This window comes from Brachypodium distachyon, chromosome 2 (genome assembly GCF_000005505.3).
Source record: "Brachypodium distachyon strain Bd21 chromosome 2, Brachypodium_distachyon_v3.0, whole genome shotgun sequence".
NCBI lineage: Eukaryota > Viridiplantae > Streptophyta > Magnoliopsida > Poales > Poaceae > Brachypodium > Brachypodium distachyon.
The window spans coordinates 830,078-847,585 of record NC_016132.3 but is presented as its reverse complement, the minus strand read 5'-3'; the positions used below and the strand labels follow the sequence as shown (position 1 = coordinate 847,585).

General features: G+C 44.8%; 2 protein-coding genes across 2 annotated transcripts; both read right to left on the bottom strand.

Annotated features, from left to right (window-relative positions):
* Window positions 1-3,609: 3,609 nt before the first annotated feature.
* Window positions 3,610-13,587, bottom strand: LOC100830414 (DExH-box ATP-dependent RNA helicase DExH3). The gene is made up of 19 exons (XM_003567534.4): window positions 12,791-13,587; window positions 12,252-12,406; window positions 12,086-12,173; window positions 11,736-11,981; window positions 10,920-11,015; window positions 10,630-10,818; window positions 10,278-10,437; window positions 10,044-10,174; window positions 8,342-8,509; window positions 7,992-8,264; window positions 7,106-7,300; window positions 6,699-6,902; window positions 6,536-6,605; window positions 6,277-6,425; window positions 5,855-6,163; window positions 5,498-5,557; window positions 5,237-5,389; window positions 5,053-5,163; window positions 3,610-4,591 (listed from the first exon to the last, which is right to left on the bottom strand). The coding sequence occupies exons 1-19, from the start codon at window positions 13,286-13,288 to the stop codon at window positions 4,103-4,105; spliced, it is 3,744 nt and encodes a 1,247-aa protein (XP_003567582.1). The 5' UTR covers window positions 13,289-13,587; the 3' UTR covers window positions 3,610-4,102.
* Window positions 13,588-13,912: 325 nt separating this feature from the next.
* On the bottom strand, window positions 13,913-17,508 carry LOC100834905 (fructose-bisphosphate aldolase 1, chloroplastic). Its single transcript, XM_003567549.4, has 6 exons — window positions 17,272-17,508; window positions 15,782-16,051; window positions 15,563-15,672; window positions 15,386-15,476; window positions 14,552-14,821; window positions 13,913-14,448 (listed from the first exon to the last, which is right to left on the bottom strand). The coding sequence occupies exons 1-6, from the start codon at window positions 17,413-17,415 to the stop codon at window positions 14,170-14,172; spliced, it is 1,164 nt and encodes a 387-aa protein (XP_003567597.1). The 5' UTR covers window positions 17,416-17,508; the 3' UTR covers window positions 13,913-14,169.

Sequence of the window (17,508 nt, the reverse complement as noted above, 5' to 3'; positions counted from 1 at the left end):
TGCGTATTTCCATGAAAACAATATTAACAAAAATCCTTACAATTGTTAGGTTCAAAATATGTTTTTCCATTTTTGAAATAAAAAAATTATATTTGAGGCCATTAGTGACGTGTTTTATAGGTAGACCCGACACTAATGTTGGTATGGGCCGCCGGACAACCCAATTGAGGCCCAACCAACCCCACCGCATATAAAAAGCTCCTAAACCTAACCTCCCCTAGGCTCTCCTAACTCCCTCCTCTCTTCCTCCCAGCCACCGCCTCTCCCCTAACTCCCTCCTCTCTCCCTCCCACCGCTACTCCCTCCTTCTCCACTCTCTGTCTCCCCAGCACTCTCTCTCTCCAACGCTGCCGCCGACTGCCGTCTCCGGCCAGCCTCTGCCATCTCCTCCCCTCCCTTCCCCTCCCTTCAACCTCTCTCTCTCACGCTCTCGTCTTTGTCCTACTGCAGGTCAATGGACGCCCGCCCCCGGCCACCATCGGTGCCAGATCCCGTGAGCTCGTCGCCGGATCCGACGACCCCCGCCGGTATGTCTCTCTCCCCCCCCCCCCCCTCCTTCTATTCCCGATCCCATCTCACCCCCGACCCCCCCCCTCTCCCTTCTCTCACTCACCCCCGTGCCGCCTCCAGAACCAATGGACAGCCGCCATCTCTGCCATGGCTGGCCGGCGTCGATGCCGGATCCAGCCTCCATCGAAGCCGCCGCCGCCGCCGGATCCATCCTCCTCAACCCTACAGACGCTGGTACATCCCCTCTCCCTCTCTCAGTTTGCTCTTCCTCTCTCCCTCTCTCTCTCACACACACAGTGGACCAGATCGCCGTAGACATGGAGACGAGGCCGGCGCTGCCATCACTCCCGTCGTAGCGCTGACGAGGGCCGGCCATCGACTTCCTCACGGCGCTCCTTTTGTGATCTTTTTTTGCGATTCGTTGTATGGAATTCATGTATCAATTTGTGATTTGATATAAATTACCGATTTGCGATTTGTGATATGTTAATTCATCTGATTTGATGTAAATTACCGATTTGTGATTTGCTGGCCTGTGGCCAGCTTTTTTTTTAAATGACGAAAAAATCATCACTGTCGGGCGTCCCTACAGTGACCGCCACTGATGGAGTGCCTCCTTCAGTAACGGGTGCTGCACCCGCCACTGATGATGGCATCATCAGTAATGGTTGAAACGACCGTTACTGATGATGAGTAACGGGAAGTTAGTGACGGGCGGGGCGCCCGTTAGTGATGCACTTTTTTGACCGTTACTAATGACCGTTTCTGTAGTAGTGCCCCCCCCCATCCCCAAGCGATTGCGACGCCGGCTAGCGCTGCACCATGCGCCGGAGAGAGAGAGCAGTGCCAGGCAGGGCCTCCATGCCACGGCGTCCCGGTGGTTTGCTTGCCCTACGGCGGCGCTGGCCCCCAGCGACATGACGGCCACAACGAGGCTCCCGCGCAGCAGTCCGGTGCCCCCAGACGACCACGAAGCTGGCGCAAAACCTGATGTCTGCTGCTGTTTTTGCTGTGTTTTTTTTTCCTGAAGCTAGAGCTATTGTGCTGCTGTACGGTAGTTCAATAACTGAATCAACCCTTGGTTGTTTGATGTCTGAATCAATTCTGGATGCAACGCACAGATACATCCTTGTTGTTTTGTTGTAGCCGAATCAATGCGATTGTACAGAAAACAATTGAACCAATGTGAATGTACATCAAATATTTTCCTTTTTGACGATTTTATATTGGTGTACGTATTGAAATTGCAGATTGGTTGCAGAAATCCGTGGATTTTCCTCCACTAAAAGTGAGGCATGAATTGATTAGTATTATGTGTGAAATAGATTGGGGATCAAAGCCAGCTTCCAGCGCTCTCAAACGTGGCTGCAGAACTCCAGGGCCGCATGTGGCCGGCGGAGGGCCACTGAACTCGTACGGACCGACGGAGGGCAGGAGATGACGGCCGGCGAGCGCTCCCGAAAGTGGCCGGAGAAGGGAAAGTGCTCACGCATAGGGCCTGCGGAGGTAGAGAGAACGACCGGGAGAAGGCTACATCGGCGATTGGAGCCTTGGAGGGTAAACAAGGTCCATGGTGATCCCACGATCGGAAGAGGAATCGTTTTCCAGGAATCACGTCATTGCCATGCTTCTATGAAAAACAGGGGGTTTTGCGCAAATGTACATTTAAGTTGTTGTTTCTAATCCCGCCATTAATCTGAGCCGTGTATTTCCGATCCAACGGTACACAACAATAGTTTGCAGGTTTTCACCGGAAGAGAGTTTTCATTGGATATTTCCCCACGTAAATATGCGAAATGTGCATGTGCAGGGGGGTGTTGGGCCTGATCACACACACGCTTGCATGCATGCACTGCGTTTTTGCAAGAAGAACAATTATTTGCATGACCACGGGCCGCTAGCTATAACAATCTACACATAATTGCATGACCACGGGCCGCTAGCTATAACAATCTACACCCTTTGTAATTGCCGCTCATATAGATAATGGTACTCCCTCTGATGTCCGATACATATTACTCGTAGAAATATTACATGTATCTAGACGTTTTTTAGACATATGTACATCCATATTTAGACAAATTTGAGACAATTAATATAGATCGGAGGGAGTACCTTCGTCTGGAGTGTATAATTTAGCTTTTGACTTGAGAGCTCCGATTAACATGGAAAGATGGTCGATCAGAGATCAGAGAGTAGCATGCACAACATGCACCGCTGATTAATTAACGAGTCGCCGGCCGGCGATGCAGGCGTAGATGATTCCATGATATATCTAGATACGCAAGGATACACACACAAGCAAAGGATGCATATGTTCACTGAATGGCAGACCGGCCTTGGCAAGACAGGCGTGCGTGCCGCAGATCTCTCTCTTGCACGTTCAATGGATTAATACATGGCACCATATAGAACTGCATGCACGTGCATACATATTTGACCAAGTATGCATATGCAAGCTGTCAACTAAGCTTCCAGCACACCTTGCATGCCAAACACTTAACCGGCCGTCCTATATGTATATATATCTATCTATCTATAAGACTGCCTCAGAAGCAAAGTAAACCGCATAGCTCGGCTCTGCCAGCGGTCAACTTCTGACTTTAACTCCGGGGAATCAGGGAACCGGCGATCGAGATCGATGGAGAGAAGAACATGCAATGCATCGTCCATGACGAGATACCGTACCACACCAGGAGCACATGTTAGGATTATCTAAGATACGCTTAATTAACGGAAATGAAGACAAATGACCAGTGTTTCCTACTGTGGCCACATAGTCGCTCGGCATTAATGGCCAAGCGCATGCCGGTCAGAAAGACTTTTACTGTTGGCCCAATTATAAACAGCAAAAAGGGGATGCCCAGAAAGCTTGGCTGAAGGTTTCAAGGAGCTGGTCGTTGCAATTTGCAAAGTGGCTGGAACATGCCTGGCTTCAGAACATGATTGGCAAGATAGAATTAGGTTCCTGGGACAAGTTACAAGAGGATGAGGGGTGCAAATACCAGTAGTGAAATCAAGAAAAGGAAGCAATAAGTACCGCATGATATCAAGTTGTTAGATGCGCAATCCAAAGAGCGGGCTGCTAGATACCAACTGTGACGAGCAATCGAAGGGCATATTACATATACCAATGTCAGGAGCTTATTTGTCCAGAAAAGAGCAAGCCTCTAAAAACAACAGTTGTTCAACCTTTCTCGGGAGAACATAACATGCTCTATCACCACAAGTTTCTCTATTGTTCTGGCACCATGACATGCTCTATCATCACTTTTAGACACTTTTACAGTCCGGCAGAGCAACAGTGAAGTTAAAAGTCACCGCATGAACAGGCCCAGAACCTAAAAATAACAATAGACTATCAATTTGCACTATCACAGCCAGTGGAAACCCTTTGTTTTCTGATGTATAACCTCATTACACATTGCCGCACAGGCTCCAACGCCCTGTGAAAATCCTCCGGCATCTCACAAAAAATTGCCATGTTTCTTACGCTAATCTACGATATTTTTTCTTGCTGCTGTAACTAGGTCCCGTGCTCGCTATGGCCCCTGATTGCTACGGACGGAGGAAAATAAACCTTCTGCTCAGATCAAGTCCTCCTAAAATGGTGCCTCTTCCTGCGTGTCGGCTTCAGCAGCATGGACATGTGGTCCGCGTCTTGTGGGTCTCTTGAGTCAGAGGGAGCTCCTCCTCCTGTAAGCCAATTGATGGCCTCTCCTGCCGCGTCCTTCTCCGCGAGCTTCTTGTTGGCGCATGGCTGCCCTACAAACTGCATGCCATTGAACTCAACCGTTGACCTGAAGAGGCTGTTCTTGATCTGCTTCGTCTTGTAGGACGGGTTGCCATGCCCGGCCCTTGTTAGGAGAGTTTGGAGCTGGTTCTTCGGGTTGTCCCCTCCATGTCCACCTCCACGGTCCATGGAGGCTGAGGCTAATGAGGTCATCGTCTTCGCTTTCTTTGATCTTGGTTCTTGTCGACCGTAGACAAACCGGCCACTGCATGGGTCCTCCGTAACCAGCAAGCGTACAGCTGATAGCAGTTCCTCACTGGTTTGGATGTCCATCTTTGGGTTTTGAAGCTGTTAAAAAGAAGATACAGGGTTTGTTGATCATCAATACTATCATACTACAACTTAGGGGGCCTGGATCAATAATTGACAAAGGTAAACACTAATATCACACACATAAATACAAATCCTTGTTTTTAATGAATGGAATATAGTAGGGTACTACTAGCCAGGTGTGACATATCAATTCACACCACTCAGAAGCCAAGTATTTGGGATTTTAAGATTTTGATATACATTTGTATTCTGAAGTATAAATAAACTTCATAAGAAATATTTAACTGGAGGTGGATGCTAGGCACTGCCTATTTCGAAATTTGAATATCAGATACTAACTAAAACTATTTACACATTTGAATGTCAGCTAGTAACTAAAACTATATAGACATTAGAATTTCCTTGTAACCAAAACAGAGATAAAACCTAGAATGTGGAGTAATCATCTAGAATGATATACTCAAAATCAATTATACCTTGCAGTGGATGAAATCCTCAAGTTCACTCTTGAGATTCAAGTAAGTCGATGCGAGATCACGGCTCATGAAGAATTCCAGATATCCTCCGAGCATTTTCAAGTGCCCATCCTGCATGGAGTAAAAATTATTCAACGGCAATTTGCTGGACTGGAAGACAAATAAGAAATGAAAAGGAATTTACCAAGCCCCCTTGTTGTATGTTTCCTCCAAAGAGCAACAGTATAGAATCAGATATAGCTGTTGAATCCCGGAGAAACACTGAATTCACCTTCACCTTCTCATTGAACACTAGCCAGGGAAATGGAATTTTGGCTTCTTTTCCATTGACTGAACTCTGGAAACAACAAAGTGCAACTAGATAAAGCTTTGCCATGTACAACCACTGATGAAACTAACAAGCAACATGATCACATATCATGATTCACAGAATGCAGTAACTTACCGAGTAAAGCATAACCTGCCCATCCTCCATTGTCTTGAGAGAAATTGACTTCTCTTTATTCTGAATTACAACGCAGATTAGAATCACCGATCAGAGAACCAAAAGTATAGAAATACCAAATCTAGGAAGTTTACATGCCAGACATATGGTCCAAACATGTTGTCCCTGAAAAATGATATTTTCAGGACTTCCCTACTAACTCTTATTTTGATCTGGAAGGGAAAGCTAGAATAAGAATAGTATTCGTAGCATGACTATTCTTCTAGGCAAAACAAAACTACTACTGCTACAATAACAAAGCCATAGGCCCAAATAGATGCATGATATGAAATAGAAATTGAAGTAGAAGGAACTCACAACAACAGATGAAACACCCGGGTATAGTCCCGCACAAATGACTGCCCGAACTAGGTTTTCATCACGACTCCATTTATTGCACCTAGTCATGTTTTCATCAATCAAACCAGTGTCCTTTAGAAGAAAAACGAACTGCCTCCGAAGGGAATCTAGGGCTTTCAAGGTTTGCACGGACAGAAAGTTTTTCCAGCAGTAGTCATAGCCGTTGCGATCTCTTTCAGCCTCTCTCCAACCCTCGTATGCACGAACAAGCGCGAGGTGATCACTATAGTCACGGCATGAAAACTGTAATTTAGCAGACTCGGCAAGCTGCATGGAGGAAGGCAACCCACAGAATTTCAATACTAAAGCATGTAACATTCATATTTAAATGAATTAGAGACTGAAAAGGGAGTTAAACATTGGTGTTAGGCATTGCTTACATCCTTCTTGTCAAATGGGGTCATGAATGGATCTCTAACGCTTAGTCCAGAAACAATGGTTAATATGGGATCAAGGCAATTAAAAATAGCCCCCAAAATAAGCATCTTGCCCAATTTAGGCTCAACTGGAAGCATAGACAAGTGTCTTCCTGACGAAAGGCAAAATAGCAAGTATAGTAAGGACGCAAACTCCACAAGTTCCAGCTCGATGCAGTAAAGCGGTGAAATTCACAGGTCATTTAAAGGGTGGATCTTGTACCTAGAACTGTCAACTCTTCATTCTGATCAAATGCTCCGATAACTTTGAGATATTCAATGGCATTTTGTACCTGAAACAATCATTTGTATAAATTTATCAGATCATCTGATGGCCCAATGGAAGAACTCTGTGACTGTGGTAACATAGAGCCAAAGAAAGGTACCGATAGAGACTCAGGTGACTGCAAAGCTCTGGATAAAAATTCTGAGATGCTCCCAAGCCGCAAGCTTTTTATTTGCAAACAGAGGGATTGGAGAGGGGTTCTCAGAAGTTCCGGCAACTGGTAGTCAGCAAAGGCATTATATACACATTGTGGGTAAAGATGGAAACACTCTCCTGATTGAACTCGGCCAGCTCTTCCTCGTCTCTAAATTATGGCACATTTTAATTGCAAAACAGAAGGGGTAAATGACATGTCAGAAGTGTGATCACCAAAGATATTTTTAAAGGTAAGTTAAGTCAAGCGAGTTGCTTGATAAACATACCAATAAATGAAATATGCTTATAATTCAAAACAAGAGCTGCACTAAAAATAAAATTAGTCATATGCCAATAAGAAAGAAAAATTACTTGTCGAGCAGAAGCCTTGGAGATCCAGGTCGGAAGCAAACAGGGGGTATTATTCAGTGCATCATAAGATGTCTCTTTTGCTTTTCCACAATCAACAACAAAAACTACGTCATTGATAGTAATACTAGTTTCAGCCAAATTGGTAGCAAGAACTATTTTCCTTAAACCAGCCTCAGGTTTCTCAAATATTAGTTTCTGCAAAAAAGAGAGTAATTAACATAATATTATTTTTCTACGAGAAAACATAAAAAAAGGTCGCTGCTTGCTACGCATGGCTACACCTACAGATAACCATTATGGTACATAGTACATGACACAATAAGTCTATAACAGAATTGTGTAGATGAATTATTGAGTAAATCATACAGTAAAACAAGAACACTCTGTGCTGAGCACATTTGTCTTTCCATTATATGATGATATTGGAAAAACTGATTGAAAGACTGTTTGGAAAATGTACAGTGAAAGAAGAGGGACACATCGATTTCACGGATATGTTAAAACACATTATACAAATTACAGTAGATACACAATTCAATAAGTTCACAAAACTTCCTGTTGCAAGTGTGCAGAACAGACTAAGTTATAAGCGACGGGAGAAAGTTTCAAGATTCAAAGGAGCATTGCCACACACAAATAGACAGGTTCGTGACTGCTCAATTACCGAGTGATTTAAATGAACGTCAGCCTACAGAAAGCTTTCTCTCATACTTCCAGCAATATCATCAAATCATGTATGAAGTAGCAGGTATAAATCTATTATAAATTTAACAAAATAGTTCCAGTGTTACCTGCTTAAGTAAATTTTAGGTACATGTTATAAAAAAATGACCATGGCTGTGCTTAAAGTAACTAAGAGGAAATGAAAACAATATAATGGTAATACCTGCTCCGAGCTAGGCATTGAACCGTGACAGGCAAGCAGCAAAACTTTATTAGGGTCTCCAAGCAATGGATTTGCTTGCAGTTGCTCTTTTAGCGCATTAATGTCATCCCACCCAGTCATGAAGACAAGAACAGCACCATCTCTTTCCTTTTGACAAATATGGCACAAGACATTTTCTATTAAATTAAAACCAATTGAATCAGGATTCCAGCAGGATAGCGAGTCACGAGTTCGCGAACTATAGTCCCTTAAATCAGCAGCTTTAACTGCATCCTGTTAAAAAAGAAGAAGCTTAGAAACCAAAGCTCTGGGCAGAAAATTAATGGTTTTGAAAACAGGGACTACCGTACTTCGACAACAGAAGCAATTTGGCTCTTCCTCTTCCTTATAGCTTGCTTTTGCATCTTCCAACTTTTCTCTTGACCATAGTCATCAATCTGATTGTATGAAGTCAATCTGTGCCCAGTAACTTCAAGTATATCTTCTAGAAAACGACTCCGAACAGGGTATGTGAAACCCTAAAATGAGAGATAAATGCAACTTATTAGGAGGGGCATGTTAATAAGACCTTGAGGAGGAGCATGAACACTACAGAAACACCCAGATAAGTTGCAGGTGTAGTCTGTAGACAGGAAAACAAGGTCAACGGAGTTAAAGTAACTCAATATACAGAAACCTCTATTTCTGTAGTGTGGGAAAAAAATTCCAGACAATGCTTTAATAAAGCAACCTGCTCCCGCACTTTTAACGTCGCTATGTTTGCTACTGAAATTGAGGCAAGATTACCCGCAAGTGCCACTAGGCCAAACTTGGCATGAGCTAAAAGTAATCTAATTTGTTTCACTTGTATAGGCTAAGCATGACATTATTGTAGCTTTCAGTAGTCTAATGTGTTGTCTGATTTGTTTTGTTCAATACATGAGTATTTAGTATTTAGCTAGTAACTAAAAATATTGCATATGAATTCATGCAAAACACAAATGGCTACTCCTGTACTCCATGACCATATAGGTTCTCATTTCATATTGGTATGGGACATAAATCTAAATGTATTGTATATAAAAGACTCATGCACATTTCGTGGCAAGTAGGGGGTGCAAGCCCCACTAGGCCCACACAGCCGCACGAAACGGTACAGAATATTCTCATTAGATCAAAAAGCCAAGATGCTTGATTAGGCTGATTCAAAGTATGAAGACGGATGTTCCTGTTGCAGACTGGCTGGCAACTCTGGTGCCCAGATACTCACATCACAGCACCGGGAATAAGGCTCCTCCAAATCACAAGAAGATGTTTGCAAAAGAGTAGGTAGCAACACAAGCAAGAGAAAAGGGAATCATGGATGTCCATCGACCATCGATATCAGATGGAGGTGAAGACGCTTACTGCGAACAAGCACACAAGTATATGATTTAAATTAAATGTGTGCATGCTTTCTTTTGTAACCAGGATCTAATTGGAATCACTGGAATTGAGGTTTGAAACTTTAAATTGTGAATCACACGATCAGAATTCGGATTCTGATACCCAACCAGCGCAATATAAGACTGGATACCACGCTGGGTGCTGGGACACGGTCATATTCTGGTTCTCACATATATAGTGAGTCAGCGAGATACACAATATTAAGGCATTTGAGGTTAGAAACACTACGGAAGAAAATAATTAGAGCCACTGCAAGATGATGACATAATGCAACAGAAGACTGAACTGTAGTGTCCACTGCGGCGCTAATAGTGTACACTTGGAAATACAAGTAAAAATCTACAATATTTACTAGCACTGTGGGACAAAATATTATTCATAGAAGAGCCCAATATGCGGCCACTCATTCAATCGGCAAACAAAGCAGTGCCGTAGCTGGTATACCTAGCCATATGGCAGTACAGCTATCAAACTGGCAGCTATGATGATACCATTTTATGATATGTATCATCTTTGTTGAAGGACGCAATAAAGCTATAGAATGAGACTATGAAAAAGAATGAATTAATAAGCAAGACTGATACAATAGCAAAATGGGAGTGAAAAGGTATTGAAAAAATATCTTACAGGTATATGTATCATGGGTGCTCCACCGAAGTATGAAGAGAATAGATCCGCATTGAGGGTTGCACTCATCAATACAAGTCTTAGCTCAGGCCGGCGTGGAAGGAGGTCCTTTAGGACAATAAGTAGAAAATCTAGCACAAAGACCCAAAATAAATTAACATAGCACTATCTAGCACCTGGATGCCTAGCAACACTTTTTAATACTGCTTCAGAGTTATTATGATTAATGCAAACCTTCATTCATGCCCCGTTCATGGATTTCATCCACAATAACATGGGTAACACCTTTCAAGCTTCTGTCTACCAGCAATCTCCGTAACAGGACTCCAGTGGTGCAGAAAAGTAGGCGTGTATCTCTTCCTCGCATTCCTTCCAACCGAACTTTGTAGCCAACCTAAGGTAAAGATGCCTTTATCAGAATTGAGAAAACACAAATAATATCACAAGGTTTTGCAAGAACTGTTAATCAGAGTGTGGCCATCTTGGAGCACATCCTCTTATTAGAATAACCATGTTACCGCTAGCAACCGCAAAGCCATAATCCAAGTATGGAAAGGATATCACTCCATAGGTGCAAGTAGCTTACCGATTCCCCGATCTTTTCACCTCTTTCAGCAGCAACTCTTTCAGAAACGGTAATTGCTGATATTCGTCTTGGTTGAGTGCAAATAACACTGCAAGTAGCACCACGAGCAGCATCTATTTCAGATTCCAAAATGTATTGTGGCAGCTGTGTTGTCTTACCACAGCCAGTTTCACCTGAAACTACAACCACCTGTTCAATTGTAACAACACTTTTGTCAGAAGTGCGAGTATATGAGAGGGATTACGATATGTTTGTCAAAGACAAGCGCATATCTAGAAAAAGAGAAGGACCTGGTTCCGAGATATAGCATCCAATAATGATTGCCTTTCTTTATAAGCAGGAAGACTACGGCGAAACTCCATCATGCTTTGACCATCATTTGATTCCTGAAAAGGCGAGAATTTTAGTTAACAGGAGGCAATATTCAGGAATGATCATCATATCACTAGACCAATGTATAAAGAGTAAACATAGAGAAATTTAATCAACAGGATGAATATACGGAAATGAAGTAGGAAAAGAAATGTCAAATTAGCGGTGCTTAATCACAAACCCCAATAGCGTATCTTGGTTTCTCTAAAAAAAAGCGTATCTTGGTAGGATGAAGAGATTATTAATCAATTAATACTTCCCCAATTTAACTACAGACCATTAGATTGCCCACACAAAGATAACATGATAGATTATTAATCAATTAATACTTCCTCAATTTAACTACAGACCATTAGATTGCCCACACAAAGATAACATGATAGATTATTAATCAATTAATACTTCCTCGATTTAACTACAGACCATTAGATTGCCCACACTAAAAATACTTCCTCAAATATAAAATTATTCAGTTTAGAGTGTGTAGGGAAAATGGTGGTCAAATTGCAAGTTGAAGACCATCAAAGGTCAACGGATGATGTATAATACAAAATAGCAATGATACCACACACAGTGATTGGCAAAGGATACTGTGAAATGTGATAAGCTTTCGTAGACGTGATGCTAAACAAAAGTTTATATTCATGGGTATATCTGTGTAACGTAATTGTCATGATGGGAAACTTCCAGCCGACGTAAAAAACTAACAGGTAGTCTACTGCACATAATCAAACCTGCCAAGCAGCTTGCTGGTTACGCAACTGTAGGCTTTTTCTTTTCTGGATTCTCTCCAACACAACATTAGCTGATGCCTGATTATCCGGCTGGTCATAGAAGCTTTCATCAGTCACAAAACTGTCTGTGCTGCTTGACCTTGAGAAGGCAGCATTAGGGAAGTTCCCGCTGTTTGTTCTCTTCCTTGCAAGATAGTCCGCAAGCAATGCATCAACTTCTCTTTGCAAGCCGGAAGGTATAGATACCTATAAAGCAAATATTTAAGCCAAAGCCAATGCAAATGTAACAAGTCATATGCACTTCAATCTTTAAACTATAAGCTACTAGGACAGTAAGCAATTCAGCATACCTCTCTCTGAGGTCTTTTGTCGTCAAGGTCTGATCTATAATTTGGCAACGGGACCTTACTAAACACGATGATTCGGGAATACTGACGGCTGCCATAATGTAAATTATCATCAGGCAGGGGGTAAAGATTATGCGGCACCAGCATATCAAAGGGGGCAATGAGGTACCTGTGCAAAGCCATTCGATCTGCCAGTTGGGCAAGTTGTTCAAAATCACGCCTGTCCTTCTTTTCCCTTGAGATAATCTCTTGCTCGTCGTCGTTTCGGAGAAGCATGTGCAGTTTCCATTTCCACTCATCAACATTATCTAAAGTGGATGCACCCTGGAATTTTTATTGGTTACAATTGTAAAGAACATCGAGTGACAAAAACTAAAGGAAAGGGACCAAAAGATACATCCCAAATTTTGATGTTAGTCTACCAGCATTCCCTATTTTAGTACCCATCACTTTTTAATAGAATTTATGTGGGAAGCAAAAATGAGCGTAATTCTTTCCAGAGAAAACTAGATAGCAAATTTATTTTTTACATGCACAAAATTGCAGAAGAGTTCCATCTCAAGATCCAGAATATATGAGATATTTGTTGTTGCAATATTTTTTTGTCCAAGTACAACTGAAAGCAAAGCTAGTTTAACTGATAAATATCTGCTGGCGTAAGGGCGGGAGAGGGGCCAAATGACAGAACAAGCAGAGCAATCCAGTCACCTTGCTGGACGCTGACGAGCGGTCCATTTCCCGATCCGACTCATCCTCGGAGAAGTCATCATACGCATACCGAGCATACCCAGCGCTCTGCTGGCGTAAGGGCGGCTGCTGGGGTGGCGGCGGCCGGGGCGGGAGAGGGGCCGCACGCCGCTGCTGCTGCTGAGGCGGCGACGGCGGGCTGTTCGAGCGCCCATCGGCCCGCCATTCCGGCGTCCACGCCGGCTGTGCCAGCGGCGGTGGCGCGAGGCTCCCGTTGGTAGACGCGATGACGGAGCGGAGCCGGCGCATCGGCGGCACGTAGACGCCGCCGCCGCCGCCGGTGCTCATGGCCGCGGAGGACGAGTGGTGGGGGCTGGGGCTGGGGAGGAGGCTCGCGCCGTTGCTGCCCGGGCTGGGGTTAGGGTTTCGGGAGAGGAAGAGAGGAGAGGGCATGATCAGGGGCCGGGGCCGGCGGAGCGGGCGGAGGCGACCCCGAAGGACGGAGGATGCCAGGAGCATCACCACCCGCGCCGCCCCGGCAGCAGGCTCGCGTATCTCATCAAACCCAGCCCCCCCTCCGCTGTTTGTTCCGCGGGCCCAAAGGCTCTCTCTCCCTGAGGGCTCGCCGCCTCTAGGCTCCCGCGGTGGGGTTTTCAGACAGAGGGTGCTTATTCACGCGTGACCACGCTAGGTCCGCCTCCTCCGGCGAGCTAGCGACGGCGGTGGAGATTGGAGAAGCGAAGAGACGACGAGCAGGGAGGGCGTGGCGTGGCGGCTGTGCAGGAAGAGGGAAACGGGTTAGGGTGGAGGGCGTGTGAGAAAAGAAAATCCCAAAGAGAAAAGATCAGTCCTAGGTTGGGGGAGAGCTGTCCCTCTGACTTGTGGGCCTTCCTTCTGACAAGCTTACCTCTGTGCAGTGGGCCCCACGCGCGCACCTGTGTTGTGTTCCCAGAGAAGGACACGTGTCTGTATCTACAACGCGCGATCATGGATGGGTCGTTCGGGCCCACAGGGTCGTTACCTTGCGAGCCGGATGAACAAACGCATTTCACACGGGCCGAGTTTGGGCCCAGCTATATTGGCCAGTGGATCCGAGCCTTCTTAGGTACGTAACAGCCCAAGCAGCCGTTAATGAATCAGTGGTGACAACTGACAAGAGATATTTTATCTATCAGCTTTTCTCAGAGTAATATTGCATACAGTAAAAACATTTTCTCAGAACAAACGCATCGACAACTATATAGGGTTTTCTCCGCTGCTAATAAAGCTAACAGTCGTTGGCAACGCCTCACCAGCACACTGGCGATCGAATTATTCACTCCGATGTTCAAAAAACCGTGGCGCAAAATGATGTGGATGTGCATATATATCACATGGAAACCTTTGCTGCCTGATTTTGATTAGTAGGTGTAGCCCTTCTGGAACATGCCTTTCTTGGCCTCGTCGCTCTCGCCCTCGCCCGTGTAGCTACCGAGCTGCGCGAGCGAGTTGGCCTTGGCGCGCACCAGCAGGGCCTTCTGCGCCGCCTCAATGTTCTCGGGGCGTCCCTGCCATGTCTTGAGCACCGAGTTCTGGAGAGCCCGGGCGTAGGAGAAGGACACGTGCCACGGGTTAGGGGATAGGTTCATCGCGTTCAGGTTCATGGTTGCCTCCAACTCCGACTGCCCGCCAGAAAGGAACTGAAGAAAAATAGCTGTGTGGTTATTGACGGCATTTCTTACTCTGATTTGATGCAGCAATTAGTAAATAAGGTCAAGAATGGTTTGGGAGTCGAGACAATACCATGATTCCAGGGACAGCAGGTGGCACTCTCCTCCTCAGCATTGTAAGGGTGTTCTTCGCAATGGCTTCTGGGGAAGCCTTCTCCTTGTGTTCAGCTCCAGGGGTGACCATGCTGGGCTTCAGCAGGATACCCTCAAACAGAACATTGTTTTCGGCCAGGTAGAAGAAGACCTCAGACCACACTTTCTCTGCAACCTCAAGAGTTCTCTCAATCCCGTGGTCACCATCAAGAAGGATCTCTGGCTCCACAATTGGCACTAAACCATTGTCCTGCAGATTATTCAGGTTGACACCTAGAGTGAGATAACAGAAAGAATATTCTAAGGAGCACAAAAAAGTAGGGCACATAGACGATATAGCCCTGTTTGTTTGGGCTTCAGCTTCAGCTTTTGGTGCTTCTAGCAATCTCGAAAGCACTTCTCCCGTTTACACATGAAGCACCTCCGGAGGTGCTTCTCAGCTTCATGTGTACTCATGCTCTATTTACTGCTTCATATAGCCTTATCCAAACACTGTGTTTCTACATGCAGTAACTAGGGCATATCTGAGATGTATGATTCTCTTTCAAGAACCACAAACCAACACTGTCAGAGGGTTATTTACTTCTTTACTCTGCTTGTTAGTTCATTCTCCCAATTTCTTATATTAATGAGTGTTCAATGGAATGATATAGATGAGAAGAGCCTATGTTGTCATAAAGGGTTCCTAATAGCAAATAAGGGCATAACACAGCATATATTGTTCAACAATGCTCAATTGAGCAAACGATCCAACAAAATGAGGAATGACTTCTCAACTACAAGAAGTTTAGCATTTGGAAGTATATATAGTAACCTGAGCGATAGCAGCATAGCGAGCAAGTCCCCATGCTGCTTCCTTGACAGCTAATGCAGTGGGACCACAAGGGATGCTAACAACAGTCCGCCTGGAAAGACCAATACACCATAGCAAGTTTATAAGGCGCACCAACAAAATCAGTCAGAAAATGCACAAGTGAAGGTATGAACTGACCACTTCGCAAAACGTGCCCCCTGCTTGTAGTACTCAGCACACCTTGAAGCCAAACCATCGAGACCTTGACACCAGGATTCGTTGTTGGACCCAGGAAGTGGAACCAGACCCTTTTGGATACAACAAAAGAAACCAAGTAGTAAGAATTAGAATGTTGCAAAGAAGTGTCTTGTAGACTAAAACAGCGTGATAATCACCAGACCATGATGGCATGCATACCTTGTCAACCTTGATACCAGGCATGATATTCTGGTCCTTCAAGCAGTCAACAAATGTCTTGCCATCTGTAGTCGATTGATATAGAGTTTCCTCGAAAAGAATAGCACCAGAAATATATTCGCCAAGACCAGCAGTTGTAAGCAAAAGCTGCCTGTAAGCCTGGCGATTAACCTCTGTGTTGTCCAAACCAATGGATGCCAATCTCTTTCCGCACGTTGCATTCGACTCATCAATCGCTAGGATCCCACGCCCAGGGGAAGCAACAGATTTCTGCATGCGGTGAACCATTAGTTTGCAGTAATGAAACAGAACAGAGCTTGGAGTGTTAGTTTCAGACTTGCGGTAGATCAAAATAGGCATGATTCATTTGTACGAGGACACACTTGCACTGATTGGTAAATTAAGAGAAACAAAAACATAGCATTTGTAAGCTCGGCAGCAGGCCATCTAAGAACATGTAGCGTTGCATACTGTTTATGCACTATGGTACAGTTGTCTGCATTCCATATGAACTACACACAAGCAGGAACTTCACACAGATAGCAATGAGCAAAAGCAAAGGCCCAATCACCATTCAGGTTACAAGTTTTTTTGCCCACATATCACCATTGTGTGATCAAACCAGTCAAAGGCGAAAGCTGCTTAAACTATGATATCTGTCTCACAAGTTCATATGCAGCCCAACATTTAGACCAACTATTCCATACACAAACCTAACACGCACAAACACCTGGTGTAGCCTTTTCTCCACTCTGTATAGTCTGTTGTGTTCGCAACAAATGTACCAGACGGTCAAAGTTCACACTCCATGGAAAAATCACCGCATATGTATGCATAAAGCAACGGCGAAAGTGTGAAAGCAAACCGATCTTGTTTATCAGAACTGAACAATCAAGATCAATCCTAACAAAAGCAAAGTTTAAACACCTCTAGTAAGCTTCCCCTTAAAAAGATTTGATGACATTTACTAGGACAAGCGTCTTATGGCTCAAGCTTATTCTACCACAACTAAAAGTCAACCCTAACAAAGGCAGCGAATGCCATACCCCGACGGACAAATGAATCGATCAGTTAGAATCAATCACTGTTTTTTCACACCATGCAGCTTGCCATCTTAAATAACAGGAGGAGTTCCTTAGCAATTTAGCATGACATACGCACTTTGTGAAACATTCACCGGTCTCTCCAATTTATGATTGCATGCAAAAGATTGTGAATTCTTCGCCGTGCTCGATAGATACAGCGTGGAAAAGGTATGTTCGATCCAGATTTAATTCCGTCTGGAAACACAAACAGAGCCCCAAATTTTCCCCACCCCAACACAACACAACCCCACAGAACAGTCCCCATCACGGATCGCTACACACCAACCAACCCACACGAGCCACCACAGATCGCTCTACACACGACGCACACAACAATCCAAAGGTCAGATCCTTAAACCGGATGACAGACACGGGCTCCAACAGGGGTTCGGGCGGTGCGCTCACCGCGGTGGAGACGAGCTCGTCGGCGTAGGAGCCGGCGGCGGCGCGGACCAGCGTGGCGCGGCGGGTCGGCGCGGATCGGTGGGTGCGGCCGCCGGTGAGCCAGCTCGCGGCCGGGGAGCTCAGCTTCGCGGTCACCATCGCCATTGATTCTGGTTCCGCTCGCCCGATGATCGCCTGTTCCTGTTTTGGGGAGTTTTGGAGTTTCGGACGCGACGGCGAGAAATAGGCAGTGGGTTG

What these genes read in the sequence shown, in the direction of transcription:
- LOC100830414 (XM_003567534.4), bottom strand. Translation starts at nt 13,288, where the DNA reads ATGCTCCTGGCATCCTCCGTCCTTCGGGGTCGCCTCCGCCCGCTCCGC. An exon ending in ATGCTATATCTCGGAACCAG is followed by an intron (nt 10,819 to 10,919) that starts GTCCTTCTCTTT and finishes ACAATTGAACAG; the next exon opens with GTGGTTGTAGTTTCAGGTGA. An exon ending in CCAAGGCTTCTGCTCGACAA is followed by an intron (nt 6,903 to 7,105) that starts GTAATTTTTCTT and finishes GCCATAATTTAG; the next exon opens with AGACGAGGAAGAGCTGGCCG.
- LOC100834905 (XM_003567549.4), bottom strand. Translation starts at nt 17,415, where the DNA reads ATGGCGATGGTGACCGCGAAGCTGAGCTCCCCGGCCGCGAGCTGGCTC. An exon ending in CTGGTATCAAGGTTGACAAG is followed by an intron (nt 15,673 to 15,781) that starts GTATGCATGCCA and finishes TGTATCCAAAAG; the next exon opens with GGTCTGGTTCCACTTCCTGG. An exon ending in GCTATGCTGCTATCGCTCAG is followed by an intron (nt 14,822 to 15,385) that starts GTTACTATATAT and finishes AATAATCTGCAG; the next exon opens with GACAATGGTTTAGTGCCAAT.